At 36.8% G+C, this 24,970-nt stretch overlaps 5 protein-coding genes across 8 annotated transcripts; all 5 read left to right on the plus strand.

Annotated features, from left to right (window-relative positions):
- The first annotated feature begins 543 nt into the window (after positions 1–543).
- LOC117915763 (expansin-A4-like) lies at positions 544–2,517 on the plus strand. The gene is made up of 3 exons (XM_034831442.1): positions 544–748; positions 851–1,163; positions 1,874–2,517. Exons 1-3 carry the CDS (start codon positions 601–603, stop codon positions 2,175–2,177), a joined length of 765 nt encoding a protein of 254 aa, XP_034687333.1. The 5' UTR covers positions 544–600; the 3' UTR covers positions 2,178–2,517.
- Positions 2,518–3,625: 1,108 nt separating this feature from the next.
- LOC117916633 (UDP-xylose transporter 3) lies at positions 3,626–10,094 on the plus strand. 3 transcript variants are annotated; one of them, XM_034832760.1, is made up of 9 exons: positions 3,626–3,727; positions 3,877–3,937; positions 4,016–4,168; positions 6,161–6,345; positions 6,850–6,917; positions 8,596–8,728; positions 8,952–9,113; positions 9,228–9,500; positions 9,580–10,094. In XM_034832760.1, exons 3-9 carry the CDS (start codon positions 4,048–4,050, stop codon positions 9,694–9,696), a joined length of 1,059 nt encoding a protein of 352 aa, XP_034688651.1. In that variant the 5' UTR covers positions 3,626–3,727; positions 3,877–3,937; positions 4,016–4,047; the 3' UTR covers positions 9,697–10,094. The 3 variants fall into 3 exon arrangements, with proteins under 3 accessions (XP_034688651.1, XP_034688654.1, XP_034688653.1); XM_034832763.1 differs by having other exon boundaries at positions 4,022–4,168; XM_034832762.1 differs by lacking the exon at positions 3,626–3,727 and adding an exon at positions 3,768–3,789.
- Positions 10,095–10,457: 363 nt separating this feature from the next.
- LOC117917154 (superoxide dismutase [Mn], mitochondrial-like) lies at positions 10,458–13,356 on the plus strand. Its single transcript, XM_034833405.1, has 7 exons — positions 10,458–10,878; positions 10,963–11,009; positions 11,124–11,249; positions 11,345–11,401; positions 11,492–11,569; positions 12,227–12,316; positions 13,275–13,356. The coding sequence occupies exons 1-7, from the start codon at positions 10,458–10,460 to the stop codon at positions 13,296–13,298; spliced, it is 843 nt and encodes a 280-aa protein (XP_034689296.1). The 3' UTR covers positions 13,299–13,356.
- A 27-nt stretch (positions 13,357–13,383) lies between these two features.
- On the plus strand, positions 13,384–15,625 carry LOC117917155 (40S ribosomal protein S26-3-like). Its single transcript, XM_034833406.1, has 5 exons — positions 13,384–13,469; positions 13,554–13,646; positions 14,120–14,204; positions 14,291–14,421; positions 15,321–15,625. The coding sequence occupies exons 1-5, from the start codon at positions 13,467–13,469 to the stop codon at positions 15,381–15,383; spliced, it is 375 nt and encodes a 124-aa protein (XP_034689297.1). The 5' UTR covers positions 13,384–13,466; the 3' UTR covers positions 15,384–15,625.
- Positions 15,626–18,114: 2,489 nt separating this feature from the next.
- LOC117916529 lies at positions 18,115–24,762 on the plus strand. 2 transcript variants are annotated; one of them, XM_034832607.1, is made up of 9 exons: positions 18,115–18,701; positions 19,222–19,407; positions 20,080–20,172; positions 21,101–21,283; positions 21,367–21,469; positions 21,551–21,736; positions 22,564–23,663; positions 23,822–24,210; positions 24,336–24,762. In XM_034832607.1, exons 1-9 carry the CDS (start codon positions 18,456–18,458, stop codon positions 24,412–24,414), a joined length of 2,565 nt encoding a protein of 854 aa, XP_034688498.1. In that variant the 5' UTR covers positions 18,115–18,455; the 3' UTR covers positions 24,415–24,762. The 2 variants fall into 2 exon arrangements, with proteins under 2 accessions (XP_034688498.1, XP_034688499.1); XM_034832608.1 differs by lacking the exon at positions 20,080–20,172 and having other exon boundaries at positions 18,116–18,701.
- The last annotated feature ends 208 nt before the right edge of the window (positions 24,763–24,970 follow it).

Genomic DNA, 24,970 nt, shown 5'->3' on the forward strand with positions numbered 1-24,970 from the left:
TATCTTTCAGCACCTGTCACTTTTATCCCAACATGGGGTGATTTTAAAACCAGTCCCCATCATTTTCCCTCTTTTCCAACTTCAAACATCTCCATCCATCTTCATCCTCCTGTAAATAAATATTAATTAATAATCACTTAACATGTACCCTACTTATCCTGAAAGGATTAAATGAAAAATAACAAAATATACAAAGAAAGAGTCGAGAGCAGCATGTGGAGGGGTCGGGCCCAGGGGCTTAGGCTCAGCGGTTGTTAACCCAACTAGACCCAACTGCATGTGCGGTTGGTTTTGCCTTTAGTCATCTAATTCCCCCTTTCTATTGATTTATTGAATGATTTTTCTTTTTTTTTTTAAAAAAAAAAAGGTTTATACTTTGAAAGACAACTTGATAAGAAAAGTAAAAAGAAATAAAATAAATAAATAACTTTTGAGATTTTAGTAGTCATGAAGTATTTTTTTCAAGGGGTGCCATAAACCCAAAGCTAATGGGTCAAGGGAGGGGAGGGTGTTAGGACTCCTTATAAATATCACTCTCGTTTCTCTTCTTTCCTTCAGTACAAACCAAACCCACCCTCTCCTCTTTAGTGTTTCTCCCCAATGGCCAACCGACCATCTCCATTTGGCCTCTTCTTCTTCTTCTTCGCTTTCTTCACTCTACAAATGCTCGCAGCCTCCGCCGACTACAGTGGCTGGGAGGGCGGCCACGCCACCTTCTACGGCGGTGGTGACGCCTCCGGCACAATGGGTACGTAAAGTGAATATACCCCGAAGATTTAAGCCCACTGAAACTCACTTCCTTCATCCATTTCCTCACTTTTTTATTAACGGTGGAGTTGGGTTTTTGCAGGAGGAGCGTGTGGGTATGGGAACTTGTACAGCCAGGGGTACGGAACCAACACAGCGGCGCTGAGCACCGCGCTGTTCAACAATGGGCTGAGCTGCGGAGCTTGTTTCGAAATGCGATGCGACAACGACCCCAGGTGGTGCCTCCCTGGCTCCATCACCGTCACTGCAACCAACTTTTGCCCCCCCAACTTCGCTTTGGCCAATAACAATGGCGGGTGGTGCAACCCTCCTCTCCAACACTTCGACCTCGCGGAGCCTGCCTTCCTCCAAATTGCTCAGTACCGCGCTGGCATCGTCCCTGTTGCCTTCAGAAGGTTGGACTACTGCCTACCACAAGCTTTTACGATCTCAGTTCTCTTTTACTTCTTCCAGTGCCAGCTGGCCCAAAGTCCAAACTATGGTTTTCAAAAATCTTGAAATTGGTATTTTCTATTTAAAGTTATCTCATTAATTAATAATTTAAAATTTTGGGTATTTGGATTTTTGGACTTACTAAAAGAGCTTGATACCAAAGTTTGAAATAGTTTACTTCTTCCAATCATTAACTGTTGTTTCATGGACGTTTTTTGTTCACCAAACATTACTTTTAAGGGATGTTAGAAATTGGAATAGTGAGGAATTGAAAACCTCATTATTGAAATAAATTTAATAATTCAGAAAATATATTTGATAAATTTTTATTTCAGATTTTTTCTATTGTTTTTTTTTTATAATATGAATTAAAAATGTAAACACATAAAATGTTAGTATTTTCATAAAAATAATTTTGAAAAATCAAAATTTACTCCTGAAAACAAATAAAAATTATTATGAAGGATTAATATAAATAAATTATTTTTGGAGAATTGTTTTTAAAGCATTTCCAATCATACTCTAAAATGTCATTCATGTTAGAATGAAATTTGCATTCCTATTCCTGCTTTCCAAACGGACCCTTTAGATTAAGCAATTGCAGCAGAGAATAAGGATTGGTCCCATATGACTCTGGGTTTGTTAACAAATATTGTGGTTGCGGTGGTAACAGGGTACCATGTGCGAAGAAAGGAGGAATCAGATTCACCATCAATGGCCACACATACTTCATCCTAGTCCTGGTAACCAACGTCGCCGGCGCCGGCGACATCCACTCCGTCTCCATCAAGGGTTCCCGAACAGGGTGGCAAACCATGTCAAGAAACTGGGGCCAAAACTGGCAGAGCAACTCCGTTCTCAACGGCCAGAGCCTGTCCTTCATGGTCACCGCCGGCGACGGCAGAACCGTCACAAGCTTCAACGTCGCCCCGTCCGGCTGGCAGTTTGGCCGGACCTACGAGGGTAGCCAATTTTAGATGCTCACATTCTCATTTTACCCATCTGGAGGACTCTCTCTCTCTTCTAAATGCTGAGGTTGCTAAAAACTATAGCACCCGCAGGCCATCATCTTATATATATATATATATACTATATGATCTTGAGACTAAGATTTCTTCTTCTTCCTTTCTATTCCTTTATATTTGTACTGGAATTACCTTTTCCCATTGAGTGAAGACTGAAGAGTAATGGTTGTGCAAGTAGTTCATGTGCTTCTTTTGGTGTTTAACACGGCATTAATTTAAAAGGGAGACACACCTCTGGGGATTTTGGGTTCGGCTACCTCTATCTTATGAAACTATTGTCTTAAGTAATTCATCCTTCAGTCCATTCAAATAGTATACATCTGGAATTATTTTTTTATAATTTTAATTTTTGAATTTTTAAATCAATTCAGAAAATCACATAAAAAATTATAACTTCAGTACTATTTCAGAAATCACATTTTAAAAATCATATTTTCAAACTACAATTTCCTTCATTTTCAGGTTTTCATAGAGACAACATTTTGAATTTTCACTAATAAGGTAAGTAAATGAGACTCAAAAGTCAAAACTTATATTATGAGTCAGAAAAGAAAAGGACAAAATTGATCCCCAAAGCTACTTTTAATAGGCAATACAGTTGTATCCTCTTGATCCGAAAGCCAATTTGATAGCTTGCAATTAATAATCATACGGACCACTCTGCATAACTCACTTGCCAAATAGAAAATGCGGAGTCTAGCCTTCCAGGTAACGAACATGGGACAATGGGCAGTGTCCTCCGACCTATTTCGCTTTAGATTGTAGTACTGAGAAATGGAAATGGACCTATTACCACAATGTGGCCCAAAATCTCTAGCCCAGACCTTCCTCAGGGCTGGACATGCCGTAGGGAAAAACATATCCAAGATCATTTAATGCGTATATTTAGATTTAATTGAGATTGGAATGAGCATTGACCCAAGTAGAACCCCACATGTGACGGCATTTTCAACCAAGGAATAACATGGGCAAGCTTCCAAACAAATCCATTCATCACCAAAAATTCAAAGCCTTAGGCACCTCTTCGATTATTACTTGATCTCTACGTACATTATAATAGCAATCCCATTCCCATTTCCATATTTCTCTCTTTTAAATTGGAAAACATTTTGATACCATTTCCAATTATGAATTTTATACATTTGTCCTATTCCTTTTTTTCTTTTTTTCTTTTTTTCCTTTTTTTTTTTTTTTTTTACTAAAAAAGGAAGGAAGTCAAAAACCACTTTCTATGTTTTTTTTTTCTTCCATAATTTGATATAATACAAAATATTTTTATTGAGAGGACATTAAAAGAGAGTGTTACTTGGGATCTGCATGACACATCTTTTAATGACATAATAATCCCTATAGACGTACTCCTAATTTTGGGGATTTTTTTATTTACTAATATTGCCCTTGATTCATATAAATATTTGAATCATGTCATCAACACAGACCCAAATTTCATGCATTCATTTCTCACATTTTCCCCTCATTCCTTTCACACTACTTCAGTTTCGGTCTCTCTCTCCCTCTTCCCCTCTCTCTCTCTATCTCTCTCTAGATGTGTAGCAGATCTAGGGTTTGGCAATGCTGATTTTCTGTGAATTTTGATTTGTTCTCTGCGTTCTTCATTTATTATGTTTTGAATCTCGATGTTTGCATGCAGTTGAGCTGCTTCCCTGGTTCGCGGGTTTGCTCATTTGCGTCTCAATTTTCTCTGGAATGAGGTGCGGCTTTTGGTGTTTGGTTGCCGTTTTTTGTTTGGGAGTGTATTGAGTTGTGGATTGTGATGGTTAAATTGGCAGATCCAGATCGAGGAGAGAGTAATTCGGTGAAGATGGGTGAGAGCCAGCGGTTCCAGCTGGGAACCGTAGGAGCGTTGAGTTTGTCGGTGGTTTCGTCGGTGTCGATTGTGATTTGCAATAAGGCGCTTATTAGCTCGCTTGGCTTCTCTTTCGGTGAGTGGTTTGCGACTTCAAATTTTCTGATGGAATACAGATGACGATCCGTTTTTTGTTCCTTTAATTGATCAATCTTTGTTTTGATTCACCTGTAGGCTGTACCGTTATTGCATTTAATTTGATGTTTGCATTGGCATTGTAATCGTGGCCTGCAGGTGCTTTACTGCTGTTCCTTATGTAGAAAGGGAGTTTCAAGATAAAACGAGCATTTGATCTTTCTGGAAATAATCTTAATAGTTTATTTATGAGATCTTTATAAAATAAGAATAGAGACGGCTATGTAGTTGGCCTGCTTAATTAAGTTGCTAGTCCAAGTAGTGTTTTAAGAAAACCTCTCCAACCATTGGACCGGTGTAAACTATCAGCCCCCACCAAGCTGTATAGATTTAAATTTTTCTTTTTGATAGGTTCCACAGACTTGTATTGATATACAAACTGAATTGCAATCTGGACATTTGTCATTGGATGATACTTTAGTAAATAGGATATGCATTTGATTGATACTAGTGAGATGGTGAATAACTGATAGCTGGCAACTAATAATTTTCTCCCATCATGAAAACTCGAGACTCTCAATCTATGTCCTTAATGCAAAATCATATAGACAATTAATTTCTTATAGAGTTTGCATTTTCTAGAGAATTAGTTGGCAATTCTTGTTCATGTTGAACAAGCTTAAGAACTATTAGTTATATGAACTAAAGCCGCCTGATTAGTGTAAACTCCATTATGTTCATCTCACTTGCATGTTACTTTTATTTTAACCCTCACATCTTGAGACATCTTGAGTTATTGTTTTACACATTCTTATATCATTATATTTTCCATGAATGGGTTCTCAACTGGGGATGGGACTTGGGGTGGCATTAAGTCGCATATGGTACCGATGGATGATGATGTCATTTCTCTAAAAAGCGACAGGGTAATTCAAACATTTTGCCCCATGAAACTATAACAATGTCCTATTCCATGGAGTTATGCACTTTCATTGAATCGTGTCAGAAATTCAAATAAGGGGATTAGAAGCTGTCAAAGTATAAATTGTTAACAGACAAGATTATTGTTTGTGGGACCCAATAGGCCTACACCTTTCTGAATTTGATGATTAGTCACACTTCAGTAGCATGTGCATTCCTCTAGTTCTAGATTTGGGGTGGTTATGTTCTTTGATAAATGCTAGGTTGTGGCATATAACCAGAGGAAGATATGACAAAAGAAGCAAATGGTTTCACAAGGGTATGCAGGGTAATGTGGAGAATGGAAGCCATGATGTATTCATCCAATAAAGATGGGGAAGCATTCCTTAAAATTGTCCACCTTGCACTCAACAGGTATTCAACCTTTGGATATTTGGAGAACCAACCCTTATAGTTTGAACCTGTGCAGGATCTTATGTAATAATTGAAATTGAGAAATTACATGGATCCTAGCCTTAACAGTTTCTGTGTAAATTAAAGATGTCAGTTAACTAGTTGCTTGTGGTTGTCACCCTTGAATAATTATGATAAAGACTTTATAATACAAGGAATTTCAACTACTATTTTAAGTAAAAACATGAAGATATAAAATACAATCAGTTTATATATATATATAAGACATATAAAGGCAATGCAATCATATCTCTATTTTCCTTTGAAACAATTTTGTTTTCTAGTGGATGAATGCATATTCCATATCAACTCACACACAAAGATGCCTAACACAACGGTACCTGGAATGTGTGATGTTCAGATTTTCCTTTGAAATGATTCCTTGTCTTGTGGATGAATGCTTTTCTCCATATCAAATACTTTTATAAGATTAGAAGCATTTGGTCATTGAAAGCTATTCAGATATTAAGCATAATTAGGCATGCAACCTCTTGATTATATAAAGTTAATTGCAGTCAGAGTGAAAACTTTTCCTCCATTCATATATTTGCTCTTTTCACAGCTGCTTTGTTAATTTAGTCTTGAGTTCTCATTTTAGCTACCCAACTGTCGATTGCAGCCACAACTTTAACTAGCTGGCATCTTCTGGTCACATTTTGTTCTCTTCATGTGGCACTATGGATGAAATTATTTGAGCACAAGCCTTTTGATGCTAGAGCTGTGATGGGATTTGGCATACTAAATGGAACATCCATTGGGCTTTTGAATCTTAGCTTGGGTTTCAATTCTGTTGGTTTCTACCAGGTACATTTTTATCGTCCTCTGGCATTTGGTTTTAAAATTATGTTTTGACCTAACTTTTTTGCATTAGAAGTGAAATGGTTTTGTAATGCAGGTGTTTTTCCCCTTTGTTTCAAGTGATGAAATTTGCTACCTGTGCCATGTGAAAAGAGTGAATGTATTGGGTACATGAGACACTCGTTTTTATCATATCCAGTGGTTTATGTTGCCTTGGAATCAATTTATCAACTATGATCACCAGGTCTAAAAGGATAATTCATATTGACACATATTTGAACTTATGCAAATCATCTTGTTCAGATATCGTTAGTTGGTGATGCAATGAAATTTCCTTTTCTTTTGTTTTCTATTAAAGTGATTCTGTACATGGCATAGTTCTCTAGGACCCTTCCATATCTTAGTTTTGATCTGTTTGAATTTTGACTCTTCTAATTAGTGTTTCAGAATTTTATAATTTTAATTTTGCCTCTAAACTTCTGATATTACTCTCTTGGTTTTGCATTCCAGATGACAAAACTGGCAATCATCCCCTGTACTGTTCTTCTGGAAACCCTTTTCTTTAGGAAGAGATTCAGGTAAATTCTTAAGCACTCCCTTACTTTTACTTAGCTTCATGCTGCTTTCCTATGTTCTTCTTCAGATATAAAATAGAATTTCATCCATACTGAAATAAACCTCTGTCCACTCCCAGCATCAGAACCAATTTCTAAATTTTTCTAGTGCCAAATATATTTTACTCATTTATGTTTAGGCCAATTTAAAAGGATAATATATTGCACAATTCAATTGATCATATTGACATCTGTTTAATTCTTTTAAGCCTATTGGTTGTTGGCTAACTAATGATATTTGTGTTCTAAGGAGGGCACCTTTCATTTTAATGGGTTTGGCACTTGAATTTATTAAAACTCCCTTTCTCCTTGTCAAGATATTTTAGACTGACTATGTTTGTGTGGATTTCCATAGCATATATGCAGAGTAACATATTTTTTATTTTGGCTACTTCAAATATCTAATTATCGATTGAATATGCAATGAGCGCACACAGTGCCATACATGTGTGTGTGGATTTCCATGGCATATATGCAGAGTAACATATTTTTTGTTTTGGCTACTTCAAATATTTAATTATTGATTGAAATCAGTGCACACAGTGCCATACATGTGTGTGTGTGGATTTCCATAGCATATTAAAACTCTCTTTCTCCTTGTCAAGATATTTTAGACTGACTATGTTTGTGTGGATTTCCATAGCATATATGCAGAGTAGCATATTTTTTGTTTTGGCTACTTCAAATATCTAATTATTGATTGAATATGCAATAACTGCACACAGTGCCATACATGTGTGTGTGTGTGGGAGGCATACTGGATTCTCCAAAATGAAAAGACTGTTAAGTTTGGTGCTTCTCCATTTATTTTGGTTCTGGGAAATGCCTTTTGACAACTTGTATTTATGCTGTATATCTTGTATCTGACAGTTTGTTAATCATAGTTATTTAGGATTTAATTTTTAAGTATGTGGTAGAGAACCACAGGGCTGGATATTTTGCATTTTGTAATCAATTGCTTTGTGAAGTTTCCCTTCAATCCCCATTATCCTCGATATTTCTAGTGCAGATTTCTCTCCTATTTGACATAATAGCTTAATAACAATTCTCCAGAATAGCATAAAATTCAACTATTACACAAATACATTAATAATGGTTTAAGTGATTAGTAAAAATTTGCTAGGCTGTTATTCATAAACTCTATATTCATTCATTCTAGAGGCTTCGCCTGTAGGCAATTTTGGTGAAGGATACCACCTGAATAAATTGGTTTTAACGTTTTTTTGTTGGTAGACAAATTTCATGAAACAAAAAGCAAATTCCAGTGACTTGAACCCGAAAAGGTTCTATCCTTTTCCTTGTTGATATCCCAACGGTTCTGAGAAAAGGGCAATTTGCTGTCTTATCATTCATGAGCTTCAGTTTTATTAATTATGGATCTCTTCAGTTACAATATGCACTCATATCTGATTTCTTTTGTTGGTATATGTGTGGTCAGAGTATTAGGCATTGCTTTAGTTATGAATTGTTCTTTTATTTGCAGATCTTGGTAAAGCTATGGGCACTTACACATTTGTTCCTGCTAAATTAAAATTGCACCTTTTTAAGTTTGGATATTCCAATCATTTAATCTTGTCTATCATCTGATTATTTTGTCTGGTTACAGCTTTATGTACTGATAATTTCTTATTCACTACCGCAGCCGGAGTATCCAACTTTCTCTTTCTATCCTTCTTTTGGGTGTTGGGATTGCAACGGTGACTGATTTGCAGCTCAATGCCCTGGGTTCTGTCTTATCTTTGCTTGCAGTTATTACAACCTGTATCGCTCAGATTGTATCCTTAAGCTGAAAAAGCTATCGCTATTACATTGTACTTCTGCTTTAGACCTGTGCCTCTACAAATTTCTAATATTGAAATAGCTATAATACTTGTGCTTTTCAGCTTGCACATAACCATACAAGTAGTCGTGGAATGCATTGTAGGATCGGTTTCTTTCTTTCTGCAGGATAGTAAAATTTCTTTTGTTGTTTAAGATCTTAATCAGTTATATTCTTAGATGACCAATAACATCCAGAAGAAGTTCAAGGTTTCTTCTACCCAACTCCTGTATCAGTCATGTCCTTATCAAGCCATGACATTGTTCATTGCTGGCCCATTTCTGGATTGGCTTCTGACTAAGCAAAATGTTTTTGCTTTCAAATATACATCTGAAGTGCTGGTGAGGATTGAAATTTTGATAAAACATTAATTTCTTCTGTTTGTTTTTTTTTTTTCTTTCCTAAATTTCTCTACTTCAAAATTCAACTCCTAAATCTAATCACCTCATTTGCAGGTCTTCATTGTTCTATCTTGCCTGATATCTGTTTCTGTAAACTTCAGTACATTTCTAGTTATTGGGAAGACATCTCCTGTAACATACCAGGTCCTGGGACATCTAAAAACATGCCTAGTTTTGGCCTTTGGCTATGTTTTACTCCACGACCCGTTTAGCTGGCGCAACATTCTGGGAATCCTGATTGCTTTAATTGGAATGGTGCTATATTCTTATTATTGCTCTCGTGAGGGCCAGCAGAAGCCTAGTGAAGTATCAGCACAAATGGCCCAGGTACCTCAGATTCATTTCTTTTCCCTTATAAATTTATCCGTTTCTTTGCTAATCTATCCCATCTTTGGAATGGTCCTAGGCAAAGGAAAGTGAGACCGATCCTCTAATAGGCGTGGAAAATGGAGCTGGGATCTTAACGGATGCTGTTGTTGCAAAAGTCCCTGCTTGGAATTCAAACAAAGACCTGCAGGCATAATATGCTTCCTCGCTTTCCTACCTATTAATTCCTCCATCCTATATCAAGATTAGCAGACAAACTCTGTTTCAGCCAAGAAGAAGATGCTTTTGGCAGTGGGTCATGGAACCAAGAATACGACTTTCTGTCATAGAAGTAGTCTCCAGAGCTAAGAGGAGATCACTTTTCTATTTTTTCCATTTGATTTTTTTTTTTTAGCTTTGTATGAGTTTAGGGGGGCTGAATGGGATTCATGCCCCCATTTGATTTTTTCAATTGGGGTTACTTTCCCATCCTAAAACACCCATAAGTCTCCATAACTGTTCCTTTTTGTATGCTCCCTTGAATATTCTTCTTCCTGGTAAGATGTATTTTTTTTAACGGAAGAAAATATAATCCTTTCCCTTAATATTCGTTCGCATTACTGTACTTGCCATCTCTCACGTTCTTTTAATAACGAAAGCCTGACAGAGAAACACAATCTTGAAAATTTAAGAGGACAGTCAATCCATTGAATATAACAACTAATTTGCTTTCATCCAAAAGGGTATATACGAAAACTCTATTCTATATATTATCACATATGAACTCTAATTCTTTAATGAAAGCAATGGTTACCTCAAACAACCAAGAGATGCTAGTTTTAAATGAGATTTTTGAATGAAAAATAAAGATAAAAAATCAGGGATTTGACACACAGCACAGATATGTTATTGTATGCGACATGGAACTGACACGTTATTTAAGAAGGAAGCGGCAAGTAACACTGAGTGAGGTGAAGAATGCGGCAGACTTCTCCCAATTCTCTTCACTCTCTAGTCTCTCCGCCTTTCTCTATCCCTTTCAATGTTCCAATGGCAGTGGCCCCTCTAACCGGCTCCACAAAGGCTGTAGGCCTGCCTTCGTTCCCGTCTCCCATGACCATGAGTCCTCTCACACTCGACAGAAACTCCCTGGGCCGGGGCCAGAGACTGGGTCAAGTGCAGGCGCTGAAAACTTTCTCTCTTCCGGATCTTCCCTACGACTATAGGGCTCTGGAGCCGCTGATCAGCGGAGAGATTATGGAGCTCCACCACCTGAAGCACCACCTCACTTATATCACCAACTACTACAAAGCACTCCACCAGCTGGACGAAGCCATCTCTAAAGGCGACTCTTCTTCCATCCTTCGGCTCCAGAGCTCCATCAAGTTCAATGGCGGAGGTAACCGAAACTCATTGCTGGATGCTGATATCATCATCTGTGTTGTCCTTTTTAATTAACCATTTTTTCTTTCGAATCTTGAAGGTCATATAAACCATTCAATTTTCCGGAAGAATCTCGCTCCTGTAATTGTGAGTTTCAAGGAAATTTCTATTTGCCGATCGGTTTATGCTGATTTTAGATTGTTTTTTAATACTCAGGAAGGCGGTAATTGTGAGTTTCAAGGGAGTTTTCCTATGTGGCAGGAAGGCGGTGGTGAGCCTCCAAATGGCCTCTTGGGTGTGGCCTTTCACTCTTCCTATGGTTCCTTAGAAGCATTGATGCAGAAGATCAACGCAGAAGGTGCTGCTTTGCAGGGCTCTGGTTGGGTGGTTGGTTTTTCCAGAGGGCGTTTCTTCTTCTTCTTCTTCTTCTTCTTCTTTAATTGATGATTTCCTTCTCTTTATATTCTATTTATTAATGGCAGTGGCTTGCCCTGGATAAAGAAATGAAGAGGCTTCAGATAGAAACCACTCAGAATCAGGTAAAGAACATTCGACCATTTTTCTGATACAAGATCGTATATAAATTATGTACTTCTGACTGATGAGCAAACCTTTCTCAATTATAACAGGATCCCCTCGTAACTAAAGGACCAAACCTAGTCCCCTTACTTGGTATTGATGTTTGGGAGCATGCATACTACTTACAGGTGATTTTTCTAGGCATTTACGCTATGTTTGGTTCAGAAAATTGAAAATTTGAAGGGAAATGTAAGGAAAAGAACAAAAGAAAAATAAAAGAAAAGAAAAAATGAAAAAAAAAAAAAAAAGATTTAAAGTCAAATAATTTTTTTTTTTTGTTACTTCAAAACTCATTTTATTTATCTTTAACTCATCCATATAAAGATTAAATAATTTAAAAATATATAAAATTTTAATTAGTTTTAATAATATTTTATTTTCTTTTTTATTTTTCATAAGACAATCAAATACGAAAAAATCATTTCCCTTTGTATTTTTTTTCTTTCCTTAGTATTTTTCAAGAACCAAACACAACCTTAATATTTTGGGTATATGAAAAAGTTTGTTTCAGAATTGAATTCTTTATAGACTTAAGTAGTATTTGTTTTTTAACTGAATAGAAAAAGCCAAAATATTTTACTTTTTCTATTCAGTTAAAACTAATCTGTTAACATCATCCAACATAACTAAAGTAAACTTATTATCAATATGTTCAATTTAGTTATGTTAAATGATATTAACGGGTTACTTTTGGCTGAATAAAAAAAGTCAAAATAACAAACACCACCTTAGTTTCTTATTCTGGGAAAAACTGGAATTTAAAATGATAGTCCCTGGTGGTGCAGTACAAAAATGTAGAAGCTGACTACCTGAAGAACATATGGAAGGTTATGAACTGGAAATATGCGAGCTGTATGAGAAAGAGAGTGCCTGAGGTAAGAAACCAAATCCCTATCCCTATCCCTTGGGGAAGTTTGTAGATACTGTAGGGGTCTTAATAATCAATGGATGGAGTGTATATAGAGGAGTTTAGTAGCCCTATCCTACTAAGGTCATACTCTCTTCACCATGCTTCTATGTATCAAATGTTCTGTACCCTTGATTTTCTGCTGTTCTCTATCTACTCTTGAGCCCCAATGTGTATTTTCTTTCATTTTTTCCTTCAATTTTTTTTTTTTTATTTCCTTCAAAGATAGCCTTAATTTTGAAATATTTTCCTTAGTTATGAGGGATACTATGGCTGTAGCAGCAATCTATATGGTTGATCATGAAGGTGGTGGTGGTTTCTACAGGATTGATAACAATGGAAAATGAGTACAAGAAGTGAAATTCTTCTCTAGGAAATGGATTTAATATTTGTAAGTAATCAACTTATAAAATTGGACACATAATTAGACTAGGCTTAAACAGCTAAGTAATGGTAGACTTAAGCTCTATTTGGTTTGACTTCTGAAAAAATAAAACCTTTTTTTTAAGCTCCATAAAATCTTGTATACTTATTTGACTAATTTTGTTCCGACCGTCTATGGTTTGAGAAAAACTCAATATGAATGTTTTTTTTTGTTTTTTTTTAAAAAAATTATTTTTGTTTAAACAAAAATTTCTTTTGGATTTTTATGTGATGTATTTTGATATATCAAAATTTTTCATGTGCTTTGTGATAGGGCTTGTCCACCCTTTAAAAGGAAAAAAAAAAAAACCTTTAGTGCTAAATCAAGACATCGGCTAAAATATTGGGGTGATTTTTGTAATTCACCCTTAATTTTTATTTATTTTTATTTAAAACAAATTAATTGAAAATCAACTGCTTTTTTTGTTTCCAAAAAAGATTAATGAGAATGCCCAAAAAAGAAGAAGATATTTTACTGTTTTCACAATTTTATTTCATTTTAGGACGATCTGAAAATAGCGTCATAGAGAGCCAATCGGGCCGGCGCGGCCCAACTGCCAAACAACACATATACCCATGGGCCAGATCCAAGTCATCATATATAAAATCTCCATTTCATTCTCTCCCACGCAGTCCTATCAGAAACCCTAGCCGAGCCGACGAGCGCAAGCCTCAGATCTAGGGTTTAGAGGAGGATGGTGAGGTTTTCCTCGAAAATTTCACTTTTCAATCCTGCTTGCTATCATTTCTCACCGATTTTTTTGGTAATTGTGTTTTTGCAGACGTTCAAGCGAAGGAATGGTGGTCGCAACAAGCACGGCCGCGGCCACGTCAAGTTCATTCGCTGCTCCAACTGTGGCAAATGCTGCCCTAAGGTACTTTTTCTTTTGCTTGCCTCAATTTTCCTTTATTTTCTTTCGTTTGGTGGCCGAGAAATATCCATAACCATAGGAAAGAAAACTTTGAATCTTTTGTTTTAAGTTATCAAGAATAACTGTGTTGAGCTTTTCTGGATGTTTTTGTTTTCTTCTGTCTCAAAAATCGAGCTTTTGTTTTTCCTCGTATTCTCTTTGCAATGGAACTGACCAGTTCATTGTGTGTATTTAGAATTGTTTGATTGTGTCAAGTTGTTAGGTTATTGAAGGCTAGGCGAATTCTTACTTTTAGATTTATGTATGTTTCTTCAGCTGTGTTTTCATGCTAAGTTTAATAGCGAAAATGATCGGAAATATTCCTATTTGTTTTCTTTTCCAATGCGTTGTCAACCACTAAAAATGAAACTTAGTTTTGTTTTGTAATTGATGGAAACCCTTAAAGAGGTTGTCTCCTTGTTGTGATTGTGTTAAAGGACAAAGCTATTAAGAGGTTTCTGGTGAGGAACATTGTGGAGCAAGCTGCTGTTCGTGATGTGCAAGAAGCTTGTGTTTATGATAGTAATTCTTCTTTATCAATACTTTCTATCTTCTTCTTCTTTATGGTGATGATGATCCACTGAGTTTGAATTTTTCTACTTGTGAAGCTTATACTCTCCCCAAGTTGTATGCCAAGATGCAGTACTGTGTTTCTTGTGCAATTCATTCGCATGTTGTTAGGGTTCGTTCCCGCACTGACAGAAGGAAGCGTGATCCACCTCAGCGCTTTAGACGCCGGGTATGTCTATTTTTCTTTTTCTTTTATCATTGTTATTATTATTGTTATTATTTTGCTATTTTTTCTGTTTAATTACTCGTTAACGGTTGAGAAATGACTTTCTATACAGTTTTCACTGATTTTCCAGATAGTATTATGCTTCTGTTTAAGTAATGAGATAAAATGACTACTCTTGCACCCTATACAAGTGAATTATTTATTCTAACATTTTGGTCAAAAGTTTTTACCAAGTTCAATCAATGTTAACATGAAACTCCAAATAGTTTCACAGTGTACTTCTAATTTATTTAATATTTCATTTGTAAGGCAATGTTATATTGGCTTGTCATTTTTTGGTGTGCTTTTCCATGGCTGAAGTTTAAAAGAGGTCTTGTCACACCATTCCTTCAAATGTATTTCTTTAGATGTTTGGATATCGATTCTTATTGTTTTCACAAGACCAGCAATGTTTGCCCTTTTTTTCCTCCCTGGTGCTTGTCTTGATTTTATAGAAGTTGTACTTTGGTCTGTTATAAGATTTCAAAATTAAACAAAACAAAAGAACCTCAAATCTATACCTTGGGTCTTATGTAGTTGGTGGAACTTTTCTTGCAAAAATTGGTGGACTGAAACTTGAGTCTCTCTCTCTTTCAAATTCACTCACATGCATGCAGACACATGCGCACACAAACATGTTTCCCCACACATGCACATAGCTTGCCTACACGCCTTGAATAGGCTTGCATACTTGCTGCTGGTAGGTGATATCATGTTTTGGTGTTTCCAAATTTCCTTGTGTCCCATTTATTGTTCCTAGCAGTGCTAGAAGTTCCAAATAGTGACATGTTGGAATCACCTCTCTAATGGTATGGGTTATGGAATCTTGTGGTAGCTCATTTTTATTTGTGTTTGCATGACAGGATGACATGCCAAAACCAGGTCAAGCACCTCGCCCTGCTGGTGCAGCTGCTGCTCGTCCCTGAAAATCCGCAGCATGTTCTGCTTTACTGCCATGAGCTTTTCTGCTTTGGTTCAGCAATGGTTCCTATTGCATTTTATCCATAAATGTTTTGACTTTGGGACTTCTATTTAGTTTTTGTGTGGCCCAGCATCATTTTATAGCATGTAATCCATTGGGAAAAGTGACAATTGAAGAGAAACACCCGGGAGAATTTCATATCCTTTTTTTCTGCTTGGGAAAGAAAAAACTTGTTGCATTTTTCAATGTGGCCTTAATCCCTGTTCTGTTCTCTGATGCTCTGAGATCTCAATTTCTGTTTGGGTTCAGTTGTGCAGGAGTCATAGGAACATAATGGTGTTTGGTTGTGGGAATGCTATGAAATGGGTTGTGAGGCTGGATTTTGTGTTCTGGTTACGAAGGTTCATCTAGGCGCCCATTCTCCAGCCCAACAACCCCCCCTGCATGGAGGGAGGAATGGCACCCCTCTAGCTATCCCTGTAGGTGGGGAACTAACCATTGACCTACTACTCTCAACTTGGCCCTGTTAAATATGCCAATTGCTTTGTTTCATCCCTTGGCCCACTCCTATGTCTAGCCATAGGAAAATGAAAATGGTTTCATTATCTTGTGGGATGATAAATATTAAAAATATGTAGTCTCATGGTAGGGAATGGGAAATGGGGGTGGTGTTCTCCAACTGAAGTTTCCAGTCAGCTCTACCTTGAGACATGGGTTTGAAATCCTCCCCATGCTGTGTGGGTTCAGACTGTTGTATGTCTCTCCATGTCCGAAAGGTGGATAAGATTCTGCCCAAGACATCATCATTCTAATAAGAATAATCATGCTTAAATCTTATTGTTTGGGTGACTAAGACTTGCCCAAAAGCCTTGTGTTACCCCCCTCTATCCAAAAGGGGCTCGTGTTCTGTCTCATTTGAGTCCTGTTTGGTCCTTTGTTTTTTTTTTTCCAGGGGAGGCTTCACCTGGCTTCTCTGATTTAACCAGGTACGCCACTCCATTAAGGATGATTACATCACATCAGATATATTTCTCATCCATCGTATTTGAACAGAAAACCCCTTAAGTTATAAATTTGCCAAAAATGGGAATCGTCCTGGCATGAAGTTTGGCAAGAGGATAAGGGAATTTGAACTTGTCAAACCATGACAAATGAAATTATCCAGAGAGAATCTTTTGCTGCCAAACCAAGAGACGTCTTTGACAACTCCCGCCTCCAGTGAGTTTGTCTAGATTAAACGAAATTACATTTCTAATTATGCAACATCATCCCATATTTTTGAATTTAGTGGTTGTAATAGAGTAAGGTATAAGTTAGGTACTCTTTGTTGTAAGATCAAGTTAAGAGACAAACTTGGTCTAAAGTGTAATACCCATGTTTGAATGAACTTCACATTCTCCTTTGTGATTTAGGCGACACGTCTCCAAGGATTTTTGGATCAATTTTCCCGCACGGGTTGTTCTATTACGGTTTGTATACCTTTCCAAGAATTTTCTAATGTGAGTTTCTCAATCCATTATGATTTATGCACGTTTTAAAGGATAAACTTTTAATAATAATTATGAGTTACAGTCTCAATGTTAATATCCTTTATAAATCAATATTTTTCCTCTAATTCTTTCTTTCGGATCACAATCATCATCACAATCTAATAAATGATGATGATTGTTTTAAAAGTCAATCGATAATACTTCTTTATTATGAAAGTCGATTTAGGGTCTAAAGTGACTTATTTTTTATGTAGAGATTTTGTTTTCTTAAAGTTTGCAATTTTTCAAAATTGTAGGAAATTTTGTGAAATCTTTTATTTATTGTGATACCTTTTTTTTTTTCTAGCAAAAGCGAGAAAAGTCCATTAAAAGAAGTTACCTTTATAGGTGAAATTAAAGAATTTTAATTTGAAATCCTTAAGATTTAGTTGTAGAATCTTTTAAGATTTAATTACTTAATTTAAAATTTTTAATTATTTGATTTTAACTTGTCTTCTTAGTCAAATAAATTTGTATATAAGAGAATGTTTATTTTTTAATGATTTTATATATAAGATCAAATTTTATAGTCTTTCCAATTTTGGTACATGTCATCTTTTAAATATTTATCATACGATCAAATGTGTGTGACTCATCACGGGTTTAAGTTAAAATTTTGTTGAATTGAGAAGCCTGATGTCTACATATATCATGTCAAAATTAGAAAGATGATAAAACAAATTAATTTTAAGTGAATTGAAAATTTTGATTAGATGTCCTAAATTTTGAATGATAAACCAAAATGGATAAAATTATCTCAATTTGATCTTCATATCGAGTAGCACCTGATAACAAAATAAATTAACTTCAAGTGAATTGGAAATTCAATTGAATCTCCCAATTATCATATATTAGACGTAAATCGATGATACTAAATGGCACTTTTTTGAAGTCATATTGAAATCGTAGTATTAATCAAAGGGTGATTTGGTCCAATTTGATTTTATCACTTTATATCTCAACTTTATTGCTTTGGTGGATATGACAGCGAATGGATATAATAGATTTTTCCTAAATTATCTACAATTAATAAATTAAAAATATCTGTGACCACTAAATTAAATTATAAAATGAAAAAGAAGAAAAAAAAAAACAAAGGGGAAGAAGGGTTGAGGGCAAAATCAAAGGACCTTCTAACTTCTAAGATTAACAATCTTTGAGCTGGACTTCACCAGACCAGTGTCCCACCCGGTTTACTGAGTCAACGAAGTGAAAACCGCGTGACCAAAACGACGCCGTCTCAGTCCCCAAACACCGAAACGTCATCGTCTTGTCCTGTCCCGTTAAAACTTGCTACTGTCCAAAACCAATTTGCAGTCTCTTTGTTTTCATTTCCTATTCCGCTTGCGTTGCGTCGCGTCGCGTCTCGTCTCGTCGCGTCCAGAGAGAGAAAGAGAGAGGGAGGGAGAGAGAGATTTCTCCGATGATTGTCTCTCTTGTTAGGAGTTTGAATTGCGTACGACATCGTTTCTTGCTCCGGCAGTGATGGGTTTGTGAAAGTTTTCGCTATCTGCCTGTGGGTTGTGAAGTGTAGTTGGTTCAGTTACATGGGTGATCTTAAGCTTCCCTATCCGTTTCTGCCAAACGGCGTCGTATCGTACCGTGGCGCTTCCCGCTCCACCTCCTCTTCTCCGCCATTGCCGGCTTCGATTGCCGGCGACTCTTGGGCCGCAGCGGAGAGGGCCACCCAGGAGATTGTGGCCAAGATGCAGCCCACTCTGGGCTCTATGCGGGAGAGGCAGGAGGTTATTGACTATGTTCAGAGGCTTATTGGGTGTTATCTTGGATGCGAGGTGAATCGTTTTTTTTATTTTCCTCTCTGCTAATTCTTCCAATTTTCATGCTTTTGTCGAAGTTATTCTCAATCTTTACCCTTTCAATACCCAGTACTTCATCAATGGTGTATGTATTTTTTGGCAATCCAATTGACTTTCTTAGGGAAGCTGTTTCTTTGGTGTAGAGAGGACAAAGGTCTAATCTTGCAATGTGCCTAGTCTCCTTTCTTTAATTGTACTTTTAATTTAACACTTTTCGAGTTCTATATGGATTTTATATTGTTTTTCTTACGAATTCAGAATCATGGTGCACATGGGTTTCATTTTTTATTTTTTTTATTGTTTAGTTTGTTTTGTTTTGTTTTGTCTATTTTTTGTGTTTTTGTTTTTGGTTTTTTGGTTTTTTTTTTTGGTTTTTTTTTCTCCTGCAATTGTATTTGATACTGTGTATGTGAAGAAGCTAATCCGAAGGGTTTATTGCCCATTTACTGAACTGTTTATAGTTTGAGTTTTTTTGAGTTCTGTGCTAATTTTACAGGTGTTCCCCTATGGGTCTGTGCCTCTAAAGACCTATCTTTTAGATGGAGATATTGATTTGACTGCCCTTTGCAGTTCAAACGTTGAGGAAGCTCTGGCTAGTGATGTCCATGCTGTTCTGAAGGGAGAAGAGCAGAATGAAAATGCTGAGTTTGAAGTGAAGGACATCCAGTTTATTACTGCTGAGGTTTTTTTTTTAACATTGGTGCTTTATCATAAAAGTTTATTCCTAAGTCAGTTGATTTTTTTCCCTTGCTTGTACTGCTAGTTAGTTATCCTATTCAAGAGTTTGTTTAAAGATTAGCTTTTTTGGGAGAATATTTGAAGTTCTTCTATAGATTTGTATGGGGAATTCATGGCATAAAGAGTCTATGATGCAACTATTTTGAAATTGATAGACTTGGATCCTGTTGCATTCTAGTATTCTTTTAGGGTTCTTGATGTGTTTTAAGCCATTCCAAATTTTCCGAGGAACACTTTAGACAGATTATGGTTTTATATGGTTCAGGACCATTGAAACTTGAGTTAATGTCAGGTTGGAAGTTCTATGGGATGGGGAGCATTTCTTTGGTGTTTAATCTTGATTGTTGATACACTTGAAGTAGGCATATAAAGCCTGCAGGTCTCATACAGGAGTCAGAGGAGGCAATGTTTACCAACACCAAAACAAGGGGAAAAAGTACGACTACTAGATAGGAAAGCACCGACAAGAAATATTCCTCTGCAGAAAAGTGAGGAATGTGCTCTTAGAGAATGAAATCAATATAATGAGGAGATTGTTTTTAACACGAAATCTTGCCAATCTTTTTTCCCCTTTATTATTATTTTCATTTTAAAATATTGGGTTTTTTGGTGGCAGGTTAAGCTTGTGAAATGTCTTGTAAAAGAGATTGTAATAGATATCTCCTTCAATCAGTTAGGAGGACTTTCTACACTGTGTTTTCTTGAGCAGGTATGATCATAGACATCCTATGAAGGTTTGAAATGTAGATCTTCCTGCTCTTTTTGGGTTGCTTGGATGCCACAGAATTAAAGCATGTTTCTGTAAAGCATTTTGAATGTGCTAATTTTGCTTTCTGATAGCATTTGAACTAAGTTTTTTTTCATCACATACTATTTTTTTTTTTTTTTTTTTTTTTTTAAGGATTTCAATAGACTTGTTATCATTATTGGTGCTTATTCCATTGCTTTTCTGATTTCTCTGTCTTTGTCTAATGTTTTCTTTCTCAAATGAATTTATGCCTTTCTTTTGATAGGTGAAGAAAAGTTGTATTAAATTATGAATTTATTGTCTGAGTACCTTAAAGAAATAAGTGGTTCATTTTGCTTACCAGCTATGGAGAAACACAAATGAAAGAAAATATGTAGAAGGACAATATTCCACAAAGTGATGTTGGGTTGGTTTTATGTTCCCATGTTAAAATTTAATGTGTACCCTGTCTGATTTCTACCTTTGCTAGCATAGAAGCTTCATTGCTGGTTTTATGGTTTCTGTATTGGCATATTTGGAGCTTGTACTGCATCTATCCCTCCTTTAAATCTGTCCAGAATCATAAGAGAGAAAATCCGTGGTTCCATATGTATGGAGTTCAATTTCTTTGCAATTATTCATTCAAGCCTCTATTAAGTGTAATTGTTGACCATTTTTGTTAGGCATTTGTGAATCTAGTCATCTTCCTGCCTGTAATTTTCTCACTTAGCTACATGCACAATTTGCTCATAGTTCTTGTTTGTAGATTTGGTCAGATTACTAGGAAAAGGATCCAATTTCCTGCTATCAAATCAACTTTATATAAATTTCGCTCCCCTTTCTAGCAGGCTGACTAGAAGGTTCTGTATTATTTTGAAAATTTAACATTCATCTCACTAATTTGTTGCAGGTTGACCGCCTTATTGGCAAAGATCATCTTTTCAAACGCAGCATTATCCTGATAAAATCTTGGTGCTACTATGAGAGTCGGATCCTTGGTGCCCATCATGGTCTGATTTCAACATATGCTCTGGAGATTTTGGTTCTATATATCTTCCATCTATTTCATTCATCATTAGATGGCCCTTTAGCGGTAAGTACTTGTGGGAGTCGACATTGCTTTGAACACTCCATACTTACATTGGTTTGAGTTTGTATATGTTTTCCTCGTTATAGGTGCTTTATAGATTTTTGGATTACTTCAGCAAATTTGATTGGGATAATTACTGTATCGGTCTAAATGGTCCAGTTTGCAAATCTTCCCTGCCTGATATTGTGGGTAAGAAAACAATTTTTGTGTTTGTGACATTGAATAGGTTCCGTTATTGTTCTTGAGAATGTGATCTCTCTCTCTCTGCAGCTGAACTACCAGAAAATGGGCAGGATGATTTATTGTTAAGTGAAGAATTTCTTAGAAACTGTGTGGACATGTTCTCGGTTCCATTCAGGGGGCTTGAGACAAACTCGCGGACATTTCCCCTGAAGCATCTTAATATAATTGATCCACTGAGGGAAAACAACAATCTTGGGCGCAGTGTCAATAAAGGTATATATATGTTTTTGTTTCAGTCAAATGATCTTGTAGCAATTCCTGAAAAAAAAAATGATTAAGCCTTTGAAATATGGAGGCTACATTTTTGTTACATTCTTATATAAGTACTGAACATGCATTGTTCAAGTGAGTAAGTCTGTGCAATGACTGTCTGTCATTTTAGAAATTATTTAGATGCATGTTGATTAAAATGGTGAAATCTAGTAAAAAAGGAAGTTGGTGTTTAGTGATGCACCTTAAAGTACTTTCCCTTTTTTTTTGGGTGGGGATTACGGTAGTGCAAAAATGTTCCTGGTAAAGACAGGAATTTGCTGCTCTTACATGCAAAAATTAATGCTGTTTCAGTTCCCAAACCATGAGAATCATCAATGCCAATAACAGTTGCAGTACCACCACTAATTACATCATCACATCTTCCACCTTCTTGCTGGTGCTATGACTAGCTTTGGTTCATCACAGTTATTACTGTCACCTCCACCATCAGCATCACTTTCGATACCACCACCATCATCGCCTCATTACTGGCCCTACAGTCACTTCCTCTGCCACCCTCATCGTCTAATTTCCCACGGATTTCAATACCCATATCACTTGTGCAACACCAGCACTGTGCTTACCACAATTCAATGCTATTGCTGTTTTTTTCAAACAGCACATCTACTCAAGCTTTCTTGTTTTCAATAGAATATTGTTTCTGCATATGAAGAAAAAAATGAGAAGATTTTTCTAAAGTAGATCCAGATAAGCATAAAAAGGGTTTTTCTTGACATATCTGTTCTCTCTTAATTATGATAATGGTAACATGCTTGGATTCTCCACAGGAAATTTCTATCGAATACGTAGTGCTTTTAAATATGGGTCTCACAAGCTTGGCCAGATTCTTTCGTTACCAAGGGAAGTGATACAGGATGAGCTCAAAATTTTCTTTGCAAGTACTTTAGAGAGGCATAGAAGCAAATATATGGCTGAAATCCAAAATTCTGCTCTGACTTTTGGCTCTAGAGGGTCAAGCTCTTCATCTTCATCATCAGGCACCGAAATATGCTCTGAAGATGAAATTTTTCTAACATCACTCGATAGTGATAAGATAACTAGAATTGATGATGAAACCGCCTCAATGGGAGTGCTGTCCTCTCCTTCATTGTCGGAAATGGACAGTTCTATAGATGGGAATGCTGTTTCAGGATATTGTCTCTCAGGGGACTCCAAAGAGAGTGCAAGCTGTGGTTTTCATGATCTGAGGATTACAGAGGACATGTCTGACAGTCTGCCTCCGACTGGCAACTTGGGTAGGTCCCTTTCAGTGAAATCTCACCATGGACATCGTTTATATATCTCTAGCTTGTTTATAGAAAATGGGAGCCTGTGTCCAAAAATGGCAGAAAGCTCTGTTATTGATGATGCCAGCATTGTTCTACAGCAGGAATCCAAAGAGAACCATTTTGTGGCTAACACTTCATTCAGTTCGCATAGTTATCATGAAGGGCACAACTCTATTGGTTCTATTATCTCTAGACCAACTGCTAATATCTCAGAAAATACAGCCCTTGCTTTTAGAGGAAGGGACTTCGCTTGCAATGCTGGAAGCCTGGGATCATTGGAAACTTTGTTGGACCTCAGTGGGGATTATGACAGTCACATTAGAAGCCTGCAATATGGTCAATGTTGCTATGGCCATGCCTTACCTCCACCTCTACTGCCCAGTCCTCCTTTGTCACCTTCACAGTTGCAGATAAATACTCCATGGGACAAAGTCCGTCAGCACCTGCAGTTTAAGCAGAATTTGCATTCTCAGATGGACTCAAATGGTGTTATCTTGGGAAATCATTTCCCTGTAAAGCATCCTGCACGATCTATTACTGCTTTTGGCCTTGAAGATAAGCAAAAACCTCGAGGAACTGGCACATACTTTCCCAACATGGTATCTTCATTTCCGATTTCTTTGTGGGCATTTGCTCATCTCCTTTTTTGGGTTTTTTTGTTTTTTTGTTTTTTTGTTCTTCTGTTGGGGTCTGCAATCCATATAGTCTCTGCATGGCATCTTAATATTATGGAAACCTTCCATTTGAAATCTTGCAGAGCCATCTTCCAAACCGGGATAGACCAGTAGGGCAGAGAAGGAATCAAGCACTAGAATCTCACAGTCAATTACACAGGCGCAAACATAGGAATGGCTTGGTTGCAGCTCAGCAAGAGATGAACTTGATTGAAGAAACCAGCCATGAGTTGTCACAGTTACAGTATCCAGTTCTAGGCCATGGGAAGTCTATCCATGCCAATGGTTCATCTCTCCCGCCAAAGAGACTTGAGTTTGGGTCCTTTGGTACTCTGTCATCTGGACTGCCCACACCAGATAGATGCACTAAGCCAGATTCTTCAGGCACTTTGCCTGCTTGGGGAGCAACTGCAAGTCCTGTAGGTTCAAGAATGCAGAGTCCAAAACCAGCACTGGGTAATGAAGAAAAGAGGTAATCAAATTTTCTACCCTCTGAAAAATATCTTTGGAAAATGATGAATATAGCTACACATAGTTAAAGTTTCCTTGTTCCTATTGGAATCCCTGAGCTTTTCCTTTATGGTTTTGGACTTCCAGGTTTGAAGGGTTGTCATACCATCTGAAAAACGAAGACGATTTCCCCCCTTTGTCCCTCAAAATGCAGGTGGATGGATAGTCTAATACAATAGAAGAGTTAAAAACATAGCAAAAATTACCATAGATGCTAATAAATCAGGCCAAACTTTAGAAAATACCCTTTTTCTGTCCTGCTTTTTCTCTCTTTCAGGGTTGTTGGCCAGTTGTACAAAGAAGTATTTTGTACATTCTTCTGGTACAAAATTTTCCCTTTAACATGGCCATTTGTTGGCTTCTCCTTGAGTTCAATGGGTGTCATATACAAGGTGATGTTGATCTCGATTTTGGTTCCCTTGCTGTAACTGCAAACAATATCAAAACAGATACAGTTTGTCTTTCTTGTTAACATTCTGCCTCTTCTGCATCTATTACAATTGATGATTCAGTTCACTGCACAATGGGCTATTGGGAGATGTTTTTATACCAGTATTCAACAATGATGATCAAGATTCAGGGGTTGAACTTCTCCTTTGGCAACCACTAAGAAAAATGTTGGTGGGGTTCCACAAAATGACTTGAAATTTTATGGTGGGTATGGCCACCATTCAAAGGGGTTGTTGCCTTGTTTGGAGATTGATCACACCTCATCCTGGCCT

This window comes from Vitis riparia, chromosome 6, assembly GCF_004353265.1.
Source record: "Vitis riparia cultivar Riparia Gloire de Montpellier isolate 1030 chromosome 6, EGFV_Vit.rip_1.0, whole genome shotgun sequence".
Classification (NCBI taxonomy): domain Eukaryota; kingdom Viridiplantae; phylum Streptophyta; class Magnoliopsida; order Vitales; family Vitaceae; genus Vitis; species Vitis riparia.

Coding starts and splice junctions, on each gene's coding strand:
- LOC117915763 (XM_034831442.1), top strand. CDS start 601: ATGGCCAACCGACCATCTCCATTTGGCCTCTTCTTCTTCTTCTTCGCT. Junction 749..850: donor TGACGCCTCCGGCACAATGG/GTACGTAAAGTG, acceptor GGGTTTTTGCAG/GAGGAGCGTGTGGGTATGGG. Junction 1,164..1,873: donor GTCCCTGTTGCCTTCAGAAG/GTTGGACTACTG, acceptor CGGTGGTAACAG/GGTACCATGTGCGAAGAAAG.
- LOC117916633 (XM_034832760.1), top strand. CDS start 4,048: ATGGGTGAGAGCCAGCGGTTCCAGCTGGGAACCGTAGGAGCGTTGAGT. Junction 9,114..9,227: donor AATATACATCTGAAGTGCTG/GTGAGGATTGAA, acceptor CCTCATTTGCAG/GTCTTCATTGTTCTATCTTG. Junction 9,501..9,579: donor TATCAGCACAAATGGCCCAG/GTACCTCAGATT, acceptor GAATGGTCCTAG/GCAAAGGAAAGTGAGACCGA.
- LOC117917154 (XM_034833405.1), top strand. CDS start 10,458: ATGCGGCAGACTTCTCCCAATTCTCTTCACTCTCTAGTCTCTCCGCCT. Junction 11,570..12,226: donor AGCATGCATACTACTTACAG/GTGATTTTTCTA, acceptor CTGGTGGTGCAG/TACAAAAATGTAGAAGCTGA. Junction 12,317..13,274: donor TGAGAAAGAGAGTGCCTGAG/GTAAGAAACCAA, acceptor ATTTCATTTTAG/GACGATCTGAAAATAGCGTC.
- LOC117917155 (XM_034833406.1), top strand. Junction 13,647..14,119: donor GTGGCAAATGCTGCCCTAAG/GTACTTTTTCTT, acceptor ATTGTGTTAAAG/GACAAAGCTATTAAGAGGTT. Junction 14,205..14,290: donor AGAAGCTTGTGTTTATGATA/GTAATTCTTCTT, acceptor CTACTTGTGAAG/CTTATACTCTCCCCAAGTTG.
- LOC117916529 (XM_034832607.1), top strand. CDS start 18,456: ATGGGTGATCTTAAGCTTCCCTATCCGTTTCTGCCAAACGGCGTCGTA. Junction 19,408..20,079: donor TCCAGTTTATTACTGCTGAG/GTTTTTTTTTTA, acceptor TTTTGGTGGCAG/GTTAAGCTTGTGAAATGTCT. Junction 21,737..22,563: donor TGGGCGCAGTGTCAATAAAG/GTATATATATGT, acceptor GATTCTCCACAG/GAAATTTCTATCGAATACGT.